The sequence below is a fragment of the Heterocephalus glaber genome, unplaced genomic scaffold (assembly GCF_053883595.1).
Source record: "Heterocephalus glaber isolate CG9 unplaced genomic scaffold, H.glaber_assembly_v1.0 deba00001532, whole genome shotgun sequence".
Classification (NCBI taxonomy): domain Eukaryota; kingdom Metazoa; phylum Chordata; class Mammalia; order Rodentia; family Bathyergidae; genus Heterocephalus; species Heterocephalus glaber.
Window position 1 is genome coordinate 6,650,183 of NW_028258330.1, and position 15,896 is coordinate 6,666,078.

At 39.7% G+C, this 15,896-nt stretch overlaps 1 protein-coding gene across 14 annotated transcripts in view; it reads left to right on the forward strand.

Moving 5' to 3' along the window:
- LOC101707293 (kinesin-like protein KIF16B) overlaps positions 1-15,896 on the forward strand; it is a 333,418-nt gene that overhangs the window by 38,831 nt on the left and 278,691 nt on the right. For all 14 annotated transcript variants that reach the window (XR_015442054.1, XM_087189045.1, XM_021255092.2 and 11 more), the window contains exons 3-7: positions 1,297-1,410; positions 8,251-8,367; positions 10,310-10,407; positions 11,159-11,268; positions 14,813-14,955. Coding sequence is in view for 13 of the 14 variants with exons in the window: in XM_087189045.1 (XP_087045171.1) it covers positions 1,297-1,410; positions 8,251-8,367; positions 10,310-10,407; positions 11,159-11,268; positions 14,813-14,955 (582 nt within the window). In the remaining variant the exon portion in view is untranslated. The remainder of the gene's footprint in view (positions 1-1,296; positions 1,411-8,250; positions 8,368-10,309; positions 10,408-11,158; positions 11,269-14,812; positions 14,956-15,896) is intronic.

A 15,896-nucleotide genomic window follows, 5' to 3' on the forward strand; every position in this document is an offset into this window, starting at 1 on the left:
GCCTGCTGCTCTACGGCCACAAGTCAGTCTCCAGTTTACCGAGGAATGGATTTCTACTAATTTACAGCTCAAGGGTCTGGGCACATAGAATCCACTTTCAGAGCAGCAGAACTTGATCTCCAGTGGTTGATGATGGGGAAGCTGCCGCCTTCCTGTTGCACCGCACTCTGGATAATGTGTTGGCCCCTTCTGCACTCTGGTGTCCCATGGCCCGAGTCATTTGCTGCTGAGATGTCCTCTTTCTCACTTAGCGCAGCCCCCTGGATGCTGGCTCTTGTAGCTACACTCAGTCTTCCTTCCTTCGGCTTCCTGCACTCTCTCAGCTTTCTACCAGTCATCCCTTGCTGAGTCCCTGCTGCTGGTTCCCTTTCTTTGCCTTGGATGCACTTCCTTTGTGCATTGTGGCATCCATTTGCCTTGATTACTCTGCTGCTTTTTGTGTTTTACAAACATTTCTTCCTCTGATGTTTGAGTGACTGGAACAGATGTCTAGATTTTTTTAATGTTTTCATGTGTCATTATTTTAATTGTTAATGTTTTACCAATTGTTTCTTTACAATAGGTGAATTATGTTGAAAAATATGGTGCTTGTTAAAGCTATTTTACTATGTCCAAGAAACTGTGTGAGGCTTTTGATATTCTGGAGACTTTTAAACATGAATTTTTGGGTTTAGTTGAAGCATATAGCATGGTAGACAAGACTTGCAAACATCTGTGATAAACTCACAATATGATGTGTCCTAGGAGACTTTTGCGTCTCACAGTTGGGAGAAATTGCTTCCCTTGAGTGCACTAGGGAAGGTTCATGAAGAGACATCTGACCCAGGGTTTCCAGTGGGACCACCAAGTTGCACAACTCTAGGAGGTCCCAGGCCTATCACAGTTTGTGTAAATAGCATCCTGCAGATGTGCAAAGCCCTGTCCTGGTGATTCTGGTGGAGAGAATACTAAGATAATTGAAGATAGTAAAACCCTCTGTGTGGAGTGGTGGGTTGATATGAATGAATCATAATAGAAAAGGCAAGAATAGTAGCCATGGGTCATAAAACAGCTTGGAGTGGTGAAGTAGGGGAATTTAGGTTGCATTTAAGTTTTATTCATTTACTTATATTTTAGAGAGGCCAGCAGGAACTTCTTAGGGTATAAATAAGAAAAAATGGTGTAAATAATGGTGACAATTTCATGTTTTAGGAATAGATGTTTCTCTAATATGGGTCACTTGTAAAATAGCAGTAGTGTTTGTATTATTATCATCATTATCTTTATCATCATCATCGTCATTATCTCTCTTTCTAGCTACCAGAAGGAGGGACTGGGGATTCAGGAAGAGAACGCACCAAGACCTTCACCTATGACTTTTCTTTTTATTCTGCTGATACAAAGAGTCCAGATTATATTTCACAAGAAATGGTATGATGGGATATTTTCACAATCTTTATTTTCATACCAAGAAAAACATGCCTGCTTTAGAACACTTTCAAACAGCTTGCTAATTTTTTTCTGAATAGAATTTATAAAAATTAACCCTTTTAAACTTAGCTTTGTGGTTACTATATAGTACCGTTTGTTTAAGGCTGAGAATTATTCAGTTATCAAAAGATTAATTATTTTCTTTCACTTTTAAACATAGTGATCATAACTTTTACTTGGTTTCAAAACTTGGACATGGCTACTGTTTTGAAAGAGCTCTAAACATTTTGAGGGGCATCGTGCAAATATGTTTAAGGCCAGCAAATAAGTCATCTGGCCTTGAGTCTTGCTGCCATACAGAGCTTAGGAAGTAAATTTCAAACCCAAGTCACATTTCGTCTGCTTGTGTGGATGGAAGTGCAGAAAAAATGTTTCATCTAAAGCCTTTCTAGAATGCAGAATGATGCTGCCACCAAACTTGTCCTGTAGGCTTTTAAGGGCTAAAATGTAGGCATGAAGTGGGCAGATGAGAGCAGACACAAGAGTGCCCCCGGAGACCATCCTGTTGGACAATGATGGTGGCTTTTCATGTGACAGAAGGACAGATGTGTTTCCCTGGGTGGGGATAGGCTGGGTGTGTGTGCAGAGTGGGGAGCACTGGCATAGGGGTAAGAATGCAGCTTCCTTGCAGGGCCTCCTCTAGGCTTGTCACAGCTTCTCTAGATAAAATGCCTCAGATCTCCATGTGGTAAAACAGGGATGGGAATTCCTGTCCTGCTTTTCCTGGGCTGTAATCCAAGCAGTGTCTTTTTGTAAAGTACAGCATGAAAAGGTTCTGGTTCCAAACAGCTTGAAGTGTGTCTGTGCAGCAGAATTATGGCATTGTCCGGGAACGTGTTAGAAATGTGAAGTCTCAGGACCCCCGCAAAGCTGCTGAATCTTTTTTTTTTTTTTATAGCAGACTCTGCATTTTGCTTTTTAGGAGCCCAGTGATTTGTAGGCATTCTGACATTTTAGAAATGTACTTTGTTTAGAAGTAGTTGATGGAGGAGATTGGCTTTCTTAGACAATGCAAGTGTGATTTTGGAGGACTGGAGTGACGCTATCCAGATGTTGAGGCAAACATCAGAGAAAAATAGAAAGGGATAGCAGGAATGGGAATGGGAGCCATACAGAGAGGAGAGACCATTGGGAAAGAAGGACCAGGAACTGTTGCCTGGATTTGCATTGGTGTCAGACACTTTGGCTCGTGTTCATTTGTGCTGTCTTGTTTAATTTCCCAGTAACCAATGAGGTGAACTTAAACTCCATTTTTCTTTTTCCAAGATTCTAAATAAACTTAAATAACTTGTTCAAGTTTATGGAACTAGTCAACTCTTTTTTTTTCTTTTTGTGCAGTATCAGGGCTTGAACCCAGGGCTGTTCTAGTACTGGGCTATATCCCCAGCCCTTTTTATTTATTTTGTAATTTTTAGACAGAGTCTTGGTAAGTTGCTCATCCTGGCTTTGAACTTGTGATCTTTCTGCTTTAGCCTCCTAACTACTTGGGAATTGAGTTGTGCACCACTGCACTTGGCCTAGTTGAATTTTTTTTTTTTTTTTTTTTTCCGGTACCAGGGGTCGACCTCAGGATCTTGTGGTTGCAAGGCAGGTGCAGTGCCACTGAGCTAAATCCCTGGCCCCTGGCCTAATTGAGTTTTAACTGTAGCAGAATTGAAAATCTGGGTATAATGTCCAGGGTGGTTGGGGAAAAAGTGTACAGTACAGTCTTTTTTTTTTTTTTTTACAAGCTATTGCAGATTTCTCTTTATTTCCTCTACATTTTTGAACAGAATGATAGGGTTGAAATTACAGAATTAAACAAAATTATAGAATGTCCCTTCTTTTGACACCAATTACCCAAGAAGATTGCTTTTAGGATTGCTCCTAACCTATCTGGGAGATGGGAAGGCAGGGTTCACAAAAGACTTCTGCAAATCTCATGAAAAGATGGAACAAACACATACACAACAGATTTCTCATACTTATTACTGGGGACAGTTACTCTCAGAGACATTTGATTTAGAACAATTATCATCATTTCTCTATTCAAAGAAATGTATATTCTTAAAATCCTTTTACTATGTTATTATATTACTCAACTCTCTCCTAAAAGATTACATGGTTGCCAGTATTTTCACAAAGGGAACAAATACAGAGAGAGGAGAAAGCTGATCATAAAATTCCGTCACCATATTTTGGTCAGAATAGAAAACATTTGATGTTTAAGGTTTTAGCTCTGGCTTAAGGTATTCTACTTCTATTCTCCCTCTGCTCTCCACTGCAGTAAAGTATTAAAAACAAGAGCATTGTCAGTGAAATACAAAAAAGATTCCCCCTGCCTGGTACCAGGGATTGAACTCAGGACTTGTGCTTGCGAGGCAGGTGTGGCGCCAAACAAAAAAGATTTTGATGATATAACTGAAAGCAACTTTACTACCAAGGCATGGAAATAGTCTACTTTTAACATAAAGTAGTAATTATTCGTGAAAAAATATATGTAGAAAATTATACTAAAACACCACCCATGAAGCCAAATATGTTGTAATATTAATAGGTTTCCTTCCATTAAAACAGTAAGCCTGAAGAACTGGAGATCCAGCCCAGAGGTATAGTGTTTGCCTACCATGCACAAGGCCTTACTTCTATCACCATCACTGCAGTCATCATCATCATCACCGTCATCACCACCACCACCACCACCACCACCATCTCTAATGATAAAGTCTAATGCAATAGATATTTCTCAACGCATATAAATAATCTAGACTTTTACTTCTGTACTCATGTTCTCATTTCATCAGTATTGATCTTACTTTTCTTTTTGGTCCGGATTGCTTTGGGCTGCCGTTTTTACTACGGGTATTTGTACATGAGCGTGATGAAAATGTCTACCATGAACTATAGTTCCAGAACATAATGACATATTTTGTGTATTTTCACTCAATTTCTTATTGTTGCTCAACATGTTAAAAAAACAAACAGTACAGTCTTAAGGGCTTAGGAGAGAAATGGGATGTTCTAGATGATAAATGGGCAGCTTTTGGACAATTAGTGGGTGAATGGAGATGACTTTGGGGTTCAAGGTGAATGGATTAATACAGTGGTGGCACACCTGCAGCACACTGAAAGCTCTAAAAGGTTCACCATCACTGGATTAGTATCTAGGAATCTGGTAAAGAATAGAGTAGTATAGATATTTGGATCCAGATTTAGGCTTTAATGTAGGAATTAAGTGGCAGATATGAGGGAATTTGTTAAGGTGAAACCAGGTTGGCGTAATGATCTCCAGAATGTCTTCAGTGCAGAATGAATGAACAGCTTCGAAGGACTTCTTTTTTAACTTATTTATCAAGCTGGTGGATTTTCCCCTCATTTAACGTAAACTAAGGTCTTTTGGGGACAGAGGGCTTTGCAGTGGGAAAGCCCAGGGAAACACCAGGTGAGTATTGTGTGACAGCAAGACTCGGCCCCTTGAATGTATGCTGACCCAATGAACTTTACAGATGGTTAATTTATGGGAATAGATGACATTTCCTGGGCTTTACAGGAGTCAAGATCAGGGAAGCAGGGACAATTTTAGTTCTTTTGGAAGTTAAAAATAAATGCTCAGAGTTTATAAATAGTCCTAGATTGTGAGAGTCCTTCCCTGATGAGGACACCTTTCATACTGTACACACCTGTGCAGGATCTCTTCTCAGGTGCTCCAGGCCTTTTGTCCCAGGGAGTAACCTGAAGTGGTTCCATTAAGTTGCAGATCTAAAACAGTCTTGAGATTTGTTCCCAAACACAATTCTTACAGGACCACTTGTTAATAAGTCAGTGCAATACAGGAAAGTATCTTTACAATACTTTAATGAAGAGTTCATCCCTCATCCCTAATTTTAATATTGTTACAAAAGGGGATTCAGTGTGAATATTGACTAAAGGCTGTCATGTTGCCCCTTCAGGCACAGAAAGTGAGCAGCAGGCAGGTTGTGTCCCTACAATTTATCAGGGAAAGACTCTGGCTAACCCTCTTTTTTAATAAATCAGTTAAATATAAAAATGTGTTGAGAAAATATATCATTCCTATTAGTATAGTTTAAGTCCACTTTCCCTTGATGTTAAACAAGTAGTACATAAGATGACCATTATTTTAAAATTAGAAAATAAATAAGTGAGCAATTTAAATCCACAGTCATGTACATTAAAGACTATTAAGTAAGGTCTAATTTTCTTAATAGTTCTTCAAAAACTCCAAAGGGAGACTTTGATCTCAAAGAACCTATTTGTTAATTTAACCCTGGAGAAACTTGAAACCTAAAATCTGCCATTTCTAAGTGGGATGGGAGAGTCCTTGCTTTAGCTGCACCTTCTCCTGAGTGGCTCCCCTCCAGGGAGGCCCCTGGTACCTGTCTTACTCTGCCAGTCAGCTGTAAAGTCTGGTCTGTGCTTCCACAGGCAGCAAGGTGACCTTGGGTAAGCAGGCCAGGCGAGGGATTTTGACAGATTTGATGCCATTGGGGTTGTAGGTCTCTTTGCACTGTTCTCCCCTTCCCACCTTGGTGTGGTGGCAAATACTAGATAAGTCTTTGGTGGGAGCAAGATAGGGTCACCTGTGCCTGTTGTTTCTCTGATCCCATGCTGACTGTGGATACTTGAAGCTGAGACTGAGCCAGGCCTGCTTTCTAGGCTGTTCTGCCATCATGTCCCTCAATCCCTGCCCTGCTGAGCCCTTGAGTTTATCAGAAAACCTCCTAGGTTAGCTTTCTGCTGAAATAGTAATGAAATGGTGGGTGTGGATTTTTATGTTAGGGAAGAATTTCATTGTAGAAACTTCTTTGGGTTTGGTTTAAGTAACAATGGTTTAAATAACAACCATGACTTGGCTTTAGCCCCAGATTCTTCTTTTATTTCCTTGAAAGTTTCTGGAAGGCTCTTTTTCCTAACCAGTGAAATTGTAAAAATGACACTTGCCTTTTGATTTTTGTTTAATCTGAGAGTTTTTACTCATATTCTACACATAGTGGTGAGAAGTGAACTGTAAGCTGGTGGACTGGACTCCTGAGTCCCCCTGGGATTCTGGCTTTTGCTTTGTAATAGAGGTTTAGGGATGAGTCCTTTCAGGTAGGATTGGGGCCTTGTAGTGGTGGGATGAGGGGATATAATGAGGGCTTTGGAGTCAGTCAGTCCTGCCACTCTGTGTAAATGCCTGTTGCTCTCCCACTTCCTTTTCAGTCTTCATCTGAAGTCTGAAGTCTAGTAGTGCTGACAGCCCAGTAGTATTTTCATGAGGATTAATCCATCACATATGAAGTGCTTAGAAAGTGTCCAGTAAATCTGAGCTGCTGTTAGTCAGGAACTAAGTCATCAGAATACAGGAATAACATGAGAAAATAAGAGCTCCTAAAGCTGAATTGGGTAGAAATTAACTCAGAATAGATGGCTTTGGCCCTCTGTGGAAGTGACTCAGTTGAAACAGTGTTCTATAAATCTTTTACTGATAAGAATGAGGAAACAAAGTCCAAGCAAGATGATGTTGAAGAAAGCCAGAGTCCTGTTCACTGTATTATTCCCTCATCCTTGAATGACAGCTGTGTTATTAGCAGGGATTTTTTTTTTTTAATGTAGTGCTGAGATGGCTAGGTTTGTCAATTTTGCTATACTTTGAAACCACTTGGAAAGTTTAAGTTTCTGGGTTCATACTCCCCAGATTCGTACTTCACTGGGCTTGGTTACTGGCCTGGCTGGTGGTACTCCTCAGAGTTTTCCCAAGTAATTCTCACATGGGGTCAGTGTGACAGTCACAATTGAAGATGACTTTTGGTGGATCCAACTTACTTCCTGATTTTGTAACGGAGCTTCACTCACAGAGTGACTGCTACTGCAGTGGTCCTACCAGGAGCCCCTGCCTCACTTCTTCCTGTCTCTGACCATGAGCAGGAGTGCTGAGTGCCCTGCCTTTGACCTCTCACCCATTGCTGATGTTCTACCTTTTGAAGCAAAGAGATATTTTATGTGTCTTTTGTGTGCTGGGCTTAGAGGACAGGAGATAAAGTTTGGTTTGTCTCTTCCCAGCTGAGTGTGACAAGGATGATCTCCTATCTTGATTTGTTTCCTTTATATCAGTTGTCTTCCTGAAGTATTTGTACTTCATCCTCTTTTAGTCTCAAAATTGCAATTATGTGGTGCTTCCAACACGATTCAGGCCATTGTATATATAACCCCCAGCTGCACACAGCTTGCCCCCTGCGCTTTCCAACCTGAGTAAATATCCAAATAGGAAAAAGCATCTGGACTCTGTCATGGGGGAGCTCAGCCATTTGGGCCTGGTCCATACCAGCACATCACTCAGAACATCCAGAGACTTGCCTGCATGAATCGTGGGATTCAAATGGGAGCCTTGGTTTGGTGTGGTTTAGACAATGGTTTCTGGGTGCTGTGACTTTCACATTTTGAATATTTAGCTTCTGGAGATTCTGATAGAATGAACAGCTTTATAATTTCTGGATGGTAAATCATCACATTTTAAAATCATCTTCTAGACTTGAGTGTCACTTTGCCTTGTTTACATTTTTATATTTCAGAAACTGTTTTGTTAAGTAGGAAAGAGGATGGTCTTCCTTAGAAAGTTTACTTTTGATTAAAAACTGGGGTACATGCATATTCTATTGCTAACAGTTCCCACAGTGATTTATTTATACGATACAATCCTTAAGAGAGGAAAGTAGCATTTAAGAATATTGCCAGCCCTGCAGGGGCTTTTATTGGAATCCATACTAACTGTATCTTTTGTGTTTGTGTATTTCTGACTTTCAGATTTTCAAAACCCTGGGCACAGATGTCATGAAATCTGCATTTGAAGGTTATAATGCTTGTGTCTTTGCATATGGGCAAACTGGATCTGGAAAGTCATACACTATGATGGGAGATTCTGTACGTTGTTTATGCTGTGTGGGAAGGAAACTTCTTATTTTTCTGTAGACTGATAGAATTGTCTCTTTTATCTACTTGGTTTGTACTAACTTGCTTTTTGTGTTCTGATCATTTTTTAGTAATAAGATAAAAGTAATAAGTTGGAGTAAATTTCCTTTGAGAGATTTTAAATTAGAAATTGCTTTACGTTTATAAGCATGAATAATGGATGCAACTCCCAGTTCATTTTCTGTTTTTAAAGGCCTTATAATCTTATCAAGAAAGTATGCTGGGCCCACAAGTAATTTATTCTCCTTTTCTGCCAGCACAACAGTTTGAATAAAATTACCAAAGTCTGTTCTTTTTGAAATAATTCAGAACATTTTTCCCCAAGAAAAATATAAAAAACAAATCTAACTTTTTGATGGAAAGGTATTACATAAATTCAGAAAATACATTAAAAAAGTTAAGAGTTACAAAGTCTGTATAGAGTTATGTGGTTATAAACATAGTTTGTACTGTTTAGTAGTAGTCTATGTAAATTAACAGGCATTAATGTTACACTTGTCCCAAAGTATGGAGGAGTCAATAATAGACATTACTGCAGGACCTTCACTGTGTTCAGTGTTTTCTCCTGATTTAGAGGGTGCTTGTGCATTTTATTTTTCTTAAGTTGTAGTGAAAGTGCTATTCAATGACTGCCTGGCCTGTAGCACATTCTAAACACTTTGGGCTGCCTGCCAGCAGGCATGCCCAATATCCCGGTTATAGGCTTGCTGGCTCATGGCAGTAGTGTGTTAGAGAAGAACAGAACTCCCCAGCTGGAGTTGTCCCTGGGTGTGGAACCTGACTTCCTCAACCTGGGCATTTCTTTACACCAGAAGTCTGACAGTATTGTGCTGTACACCCTCAATGCTGAAAAATAGGGAAAAGCAGATGAGAGAAACAAACAGATCATTTCAAGCGTTTTGCATTTACCTTTCATCATTGCTTTTCTCTTCCTACTTTCCAACTACTGTGCCTTTGGAAACAAGTTCTTTAAAAATGAAATGTGTTTGTTGATTCCCTAGAAGCTATTTTATGTAAGTCAAATATTTATAAAGTACTCATAAAATATAAGTATATTTCTCTGGCCTTCTAGGTAAATACTGCTTGGGTATTCTTTATTTATTTGAAATAAGAAACAAAAATATGGTGAAAGGCTGAGTTTTCCTGGTTAGGAATTTGCACTGCTTGAATAGAATAAAGAATAACAAAGTCCTGAACCAGTGATTCTTTGTTTCATTAAGTGGGGAGTTGGGCTAAGGTAGGAAGGGACTTGGAAGCTCTGAGGTTTTGGTTTCCTAATGAGAACATTATGCCTGATCTCGAGTATCACTCTGAGGTTCACCGGCTTACTAGTGCTGAATGAGACATATTTATTGAATATAATATCCCCATTCCATAATTGATACAATGTTCTATTAAAATCTTCCTTTCTCGGAAGGCCACTGTAGGGATGCTGGTATCAAAAGGAGGGACATACCATATTTTAATGTGGCCCTATCATCCAAGTTTTAAGACAGTATCACTTACAAAGATGTTCTTAGTGTTTCTTTTCTCCTAGTGAACATTTTCCATTCTTTGGTCATTTAACCAGATATTTTAAACATTTATTCTTCAGCTGTAGACTATCTTGTCTGATAGCTAGAGAGTAAGTCTCCTTATCTTTACAAGTCATGATTTAGCTGAACAACAGCTCCTTATCATATTTTACCCAAGTCCAAGCATGTAGAAATGAGGAGGCTCCATCTTCTCATGCTAGAGAGTAGGAAGCAGTCCTGGAGAAGTCAGAGGTATGTCTGGGGCTTAGGTGGTGGAGTTGGCAGGCCCCTTGAGTCAAAGTCCTCTCCAGCAACATGCAGATTCAGTCATCAGTTGATTTCATTTCCAGTGACAGCTGTGTCACTCCTTTTCATTATAGGGTGATTTGGGCTTAATACCTCGGATCTGTGAAGGGCTCTTCAGTCGGATAAATGAAACCACCCGATGGGATGAAGCATCCTTTCGGACTGAAGTCAGGTAAGACCAATGGTAGGGCGAGGGTAAGCTTGGCTGGAACCCAGGCTTCATAGCTACCAGGAAGGAGTGAGGCCTGTGGGTTCCTGAACAGAGTGTCTTTCCTCTCTGTATTTAAGTGTCCTTTCCTCTTCTGTATTTATGGTAGTTGGGAGTAAGGCTGAAAACACTAGGTTTTCAATGACTTTCTTGGGTACAATTTGGATAGGAAATAACATCGCTTGGTCAGAAATGGTAACATTTGATGTTTGTCTCAAATAGGGTGAGCCCTTTGACTTTTACAGAGTATACCAATTACTCGCCTCTTTCCTTTGGCTGAGGAAGGATTGTGTTATTCTTTGTGTTGGTAGGATCGCTGTAAATCCAACCTATAAAACGTCAGGCTTTTCTTTGAAGCATACCTATGTGGACAGCCAGTCTTTTCAGTGGTTTTACAGATGAATGTGTCAATCTCTGCTTCTCACAGCTACGTGGCCTCAGTGGCTATGTGGCTTTGTGGCCTTTGAATATGTTATTCACTTGAGGACCCGCCCCTACCTTGTCTATCTAACCTATAAAGTGAGGATAATAGAAGTCCTTGCAGCTGCGCTGTTGTCAGGATTAAGTGAAACACTCCATGTAAAGTGCTGAGTATTGTATGTGTGCAGCTGTTGCCCATGCATGTGTGTGGCTACTGTTATGAGTGTTGCTGCTGTTACTGTTATTAAGGTCTCAAAATTTTGCTTCTAAATTCAATTCTATTTAAAATTTTTAGCTACTTAGAAATTTATAATGAACGTGTGAGAGACCTGCTTAGGCGGAAGTCATCTAAAACCTTCAATTTGAGAGTCCGAGAGCATCCAAAAGAAGGACCTTATGTTGAGGGTAAGAGTGAACATTTCACAGCCTTATCCTTTGGGGATTTGTGTAAATTCAAAGCTTTCAAATTAAAAAAAAAATGTAGCATAATGGTGAGATTTTAAAAATTTCTTTACTTTTGGAGTTTTATTACATTAAAAATGGCATGTGCTGTCACAATAATGTTTGTGTTCATTTAATGAATTCATAGCTCACTAGGCATTCCCTGATTTTGGGAGCCTTGCCAGAGATTTCCCCTGGCTTTAAGAAATCTCTGGCAATGTGTTTTCTGATGTTCTCAGGCAAGGCAAGTATGCTTGTAGCTGGCTCTTTCAGGGCATTACATTTTAGCAGTGTAGTATAACTGATGCTATATTGCAAAAAAAAAGTATTCTAAGAGCTCTTGTGGGTTAAGAAAAACTTTCACAGGATTTCCTCTCAGCTGACACATTGTGATAGATTAGTTGTGGCTCAGCCACACATAGTGATGGTAGAGGATTGGCCCTTGCTAAGTGTTGAAAAAAAAATAGGCCGGGTTCAAGGTTATCCTTGTGATGAAGCTGATCCTTTTACTCTGCAGAAGGAGCCAAGTGCTGCCTGGTCTGCAGGAGTTGCACACAAAGAACATGCTTTCCTCTGCATAGTGTCTTTTGTGTGTGTTTCATTAGAGTCAAGACTGAGAACTGCCCTGGATTTAAAGATGTGCATCTTTTTGGTTGCCTTGTTTTACCTTAAGAAATCAGGTGCACCAGTAAAACCTATTTGCATTTTATTAAATTTCGATTTATGCATTTTCCTTTCTATCCCTACAGCAAGGTATCCAATACATAGTTGTTTCATGGCATTATTGTTAATTTTCACCTAGCAAATGCCCTCATGTTTGACTTTTAATTGCCTTATCAAATTTTAGAACATGTAAAACTGGTGTGTGAAGAGACACAATAATCAAACAGGGTAAACCATCTAGAATCTGACCTAGATATTTACAGGTATTTAGACTTTATTCAAATGTTGGGTAAATATGGATTATTACATTTTCTGGGAGAAAAATAAATTGGTATCATAGCTTAGATTTTATACCAGGAGAAAATGGTAAGTGGATCAAAGATTTAAATGTAAAAAATGACATAATCAAATAATCAGAAGATACTACAGGCTAAATTTCTCCAGAAACTTGGAGGATGGAAGATTTTTAAAGATTTACTTAAAAACCCAGAAGCCATAAAAGATGAGAAGTTAAATTTGAAATCATAAAAAAGAAAACAAAATTTTAAACTCATCAGAAACATTGTAAACAAAATTAGAAGCTTAATTACAAAATGGGGAGATATTTTTAATTTGTGTTTCAGACAAAGGACTAATTTCCCTAATATATAAAGAGCTCCTACAAATAAGGACATATGAGGCAACCAAATAGAAAAATGAACAAAGGATGTGACTGCATTATATATGAAAATGGAAATACTGATGATTTTTAAAAGGAAAGGCTCACACATAATAGACAAGCAAAATAAAAATACCTCAAGATGACATTTGTCACCTATCCGTGGCAGAGATAAGTCGGTGTGATAAGACAGTGCTGGGAGCAAAGCACTTGCACATTGCTCCTGCTGGCTGTAAATTGCCCTCTGGAGGACAATTTTGCAATGTGTATCAACATTCCAAATGTGTTTTGTTTTAGCAATTCCATCTCTAAGAATTTTTTCTGTAGAAACATTCCCACACATTTGAAAAGACCTGTGTGGACAATTATTTGTAGCAGCATTGTTATTGGAAACAAAATATAAGTAACCTCTGTAGTCTGAATAGGAGACTGGTTAAGTTGGTTATGATACAAACAAACAGTTCAAGGCTCTGCAGCCTGAAAATGAATGAGAACTCACCATAACTTGTACACAATATTCCTGTTTGTTTGTTCATTGATTGACTGAGTGCAGTGCTGGAGATAGAATACAGCTTGTGCAGAGTGACAAACATTATCACAGAGGTACACTCCCAGTCCCAGAATATTCTGTAATATATCATTACATTTGAAAAAATAACCAGGGCACACAGTAATATTTGTGGTATATTCCTTTTTTTTTTTTTTTTTTTTTACATCAAGGCTTTGAATGCCTGGATCTCAGGCATGGTGTGAGCTCTGCCACGGAGCTTCATTTCTGGCCTAAGATGCTACCATTTGTATGAGAGGGGAAAAGGTGGTTTTATATGTATGCAGTTGCCTGTAGATGTATGGGTTATTTTTTGAAGGGATGGAGGTATTGGTAACACTTGATGGCCTGACAGAAGATGAGTAAGTCAGATTTTTGTTGCTGTGCCAAAACACTCTGAAACAAACAACTTAAAGGAAAGAGAGATTTATTTTGACTCATGACTTCAGAGCCTTCAGTCCATGGTCGGCTGGCTCTGTTGCTTTTAGGCTGGCCACTGTGAGGCAGAACCGTGGTGGAAGGGTGGGATGGAGGAAAGCTCACCTCAGAGCAGCCTGGAAACAGAGAGAGAAGAAGAGCTTGTCCTGCTGGCTTCCTGGTGCCCTACTTTTATTCCACCTATGCCCATAACTTATTGGATGGTACCTACCACATTCAGGATAGGTCTTCCCCCTCAGTTTGCTGTCCCACATGCCCATAGCCTCTGGAAACAGCTTCACAGACACACACTGAAGTATGCTTTACTAATTTCCTAGCATGTCTCAGTGCAGCAGAGTCAATAGTCAGGATTATCACAAAAGGGAAGAGGGGGAGCTGTAGGAGAAGAGTAGAGGACCCCTGCACAGTGGAGCTTTTGACTTTAGAGCTATATGAATGCTCCAAAAATCTGTTTTTGTTTTTGTTTTCTTTCTGGCACTGAAGTTTGAATCCAGAGCCTCTCCCATTGAAGGTAAGATCATCACATGCCAGCCTTGAACTTGTGATCTTCATGGCTCAGCCTCCTGAGAAGCTGGAATTACTGATGTGCTCCAATACTCCTACCTCTAAAAAGGCTTTAAAAAAAACGCTTTTAGCCAGATGTGGTGGACTCCTGTATTTGCAGTGCCTTAGGAGGTGGAGGCAGGAGGATTCCAAGTTCAAGCCCAGCATGGGCTTCAGTAACTTAGCAAGACCCTGTTTCAAAACAGCAACAACAACAACAACAACAACAACAACAACAAGGCTAAAAATGTAACTCAGTGCAAAAACCCTGGCTTTAACTGCCAGTACTGGGATGAGAGTAGCAGTGGGGGAACTTTTAGGTTTTACATGAAAGTAGTGCTTTTATATTATTTTTCTTTGTACTGTGATTAATTCTGAGAGGTTGATGTTAGTACTCTGCATCTATCCTAAATACAGCATCTATGTAATAGCTACACATTATCAGATAAGGTAACTGAGGCTCAGTGAGGGTAACCAACTTGTCCCAGCTGGAGTCTGTTATTGTATAAACCACCACCCTACAGAAACAAATTAAATTTTTAAACTTTCAGCAAATTTGTAGAGAATAATTCATGCATTAATTCATCAAGGAAAATTTCTTATTCCATTTACTGTGTAATGGGAAAATTGCTTCACTCCTTACTTTTCTTTTCTTCCAGATTTATCCAAACATTTAGTACAGAATTATGGTGACGTGGAAGAACTGATGGATGCAGGGAATATCAACCGGACCACAGCAGCAACTGGGATGAACGATGTCAGTAGCAGGTCTCACGCCATCTTCACCATCAAGTTCACTCAGGTAGGGGAAGCTAGGGGGCAAGGGGCCGGCTGCCTCCATCCCTGCGGTCCTTACTTCCTGGTTATCACCAGCTGAGGACTCATCATTGTTGAACCAGCCTTGGCAGCAAGCAAAGGTGACTGGCTGTCATTTTCTTGTTAATTAGAGTGGAACATGTGCTGTGTGCTGAGTTTCGTGATGGTTACAATCACAGTAATTTTAAAATGTCCTGATGTGTACCCCTTAAGAAATATTTATCAAGCTTGCACCTTATTCTAGACAAAAAAAAAAAAAGCCTCACCCTGTGCCTAATTGAGCAAAAGTTTTCATTGTCACAAGCCCTGTGGAGATAATGGATTGTGAGTCAGGCCAGCTGGAGGCCAAGGTGAGGAATCGTGCAGTACATTATCACTCTATGGAGCTCACCCCACAATGGCGATTATGATTATTAAGATGACATTACAGAACCACGAGCATCTACGAGTACTTATGAGTACTTACGTAAGAATTCATTGTGATCAGGTGGTGGAGAGCATCTTAAACCTGTGTGGAAGCGATCGAGGGCACAGAGCAGTAGAACCCACAGATACAAAGGGAGGCTCCAGTTGGGCCATAGCAGGAGTTAGGAGTTGATGTTCTCACACATATTGACAGCTGAACACGTCAGAAATGACAAGACTGAATTGTATTAACGAGGAGGCTCAGAGAGCAGGGAAATGGTCAATCAGAACGCCTCTCTGTACATTCCCACAGTTTTACTTTTTGGTAGACTTTGCTTTGACTTGGGCATGCTTACTGCTTTTCCATCTGCTTTCTGGTGAATGCCTGATCCAGATGTTAGTTTCTAGTTTCTAAGAGGTTTACCTTTTTAGTAAAATCTGTGGGTTTTTTTTGAGTATTGATTGGTTCAAAATATAAGACAAATTAGAAGTCTGTGGAAAAGTAAAATATGGGTAGAATTC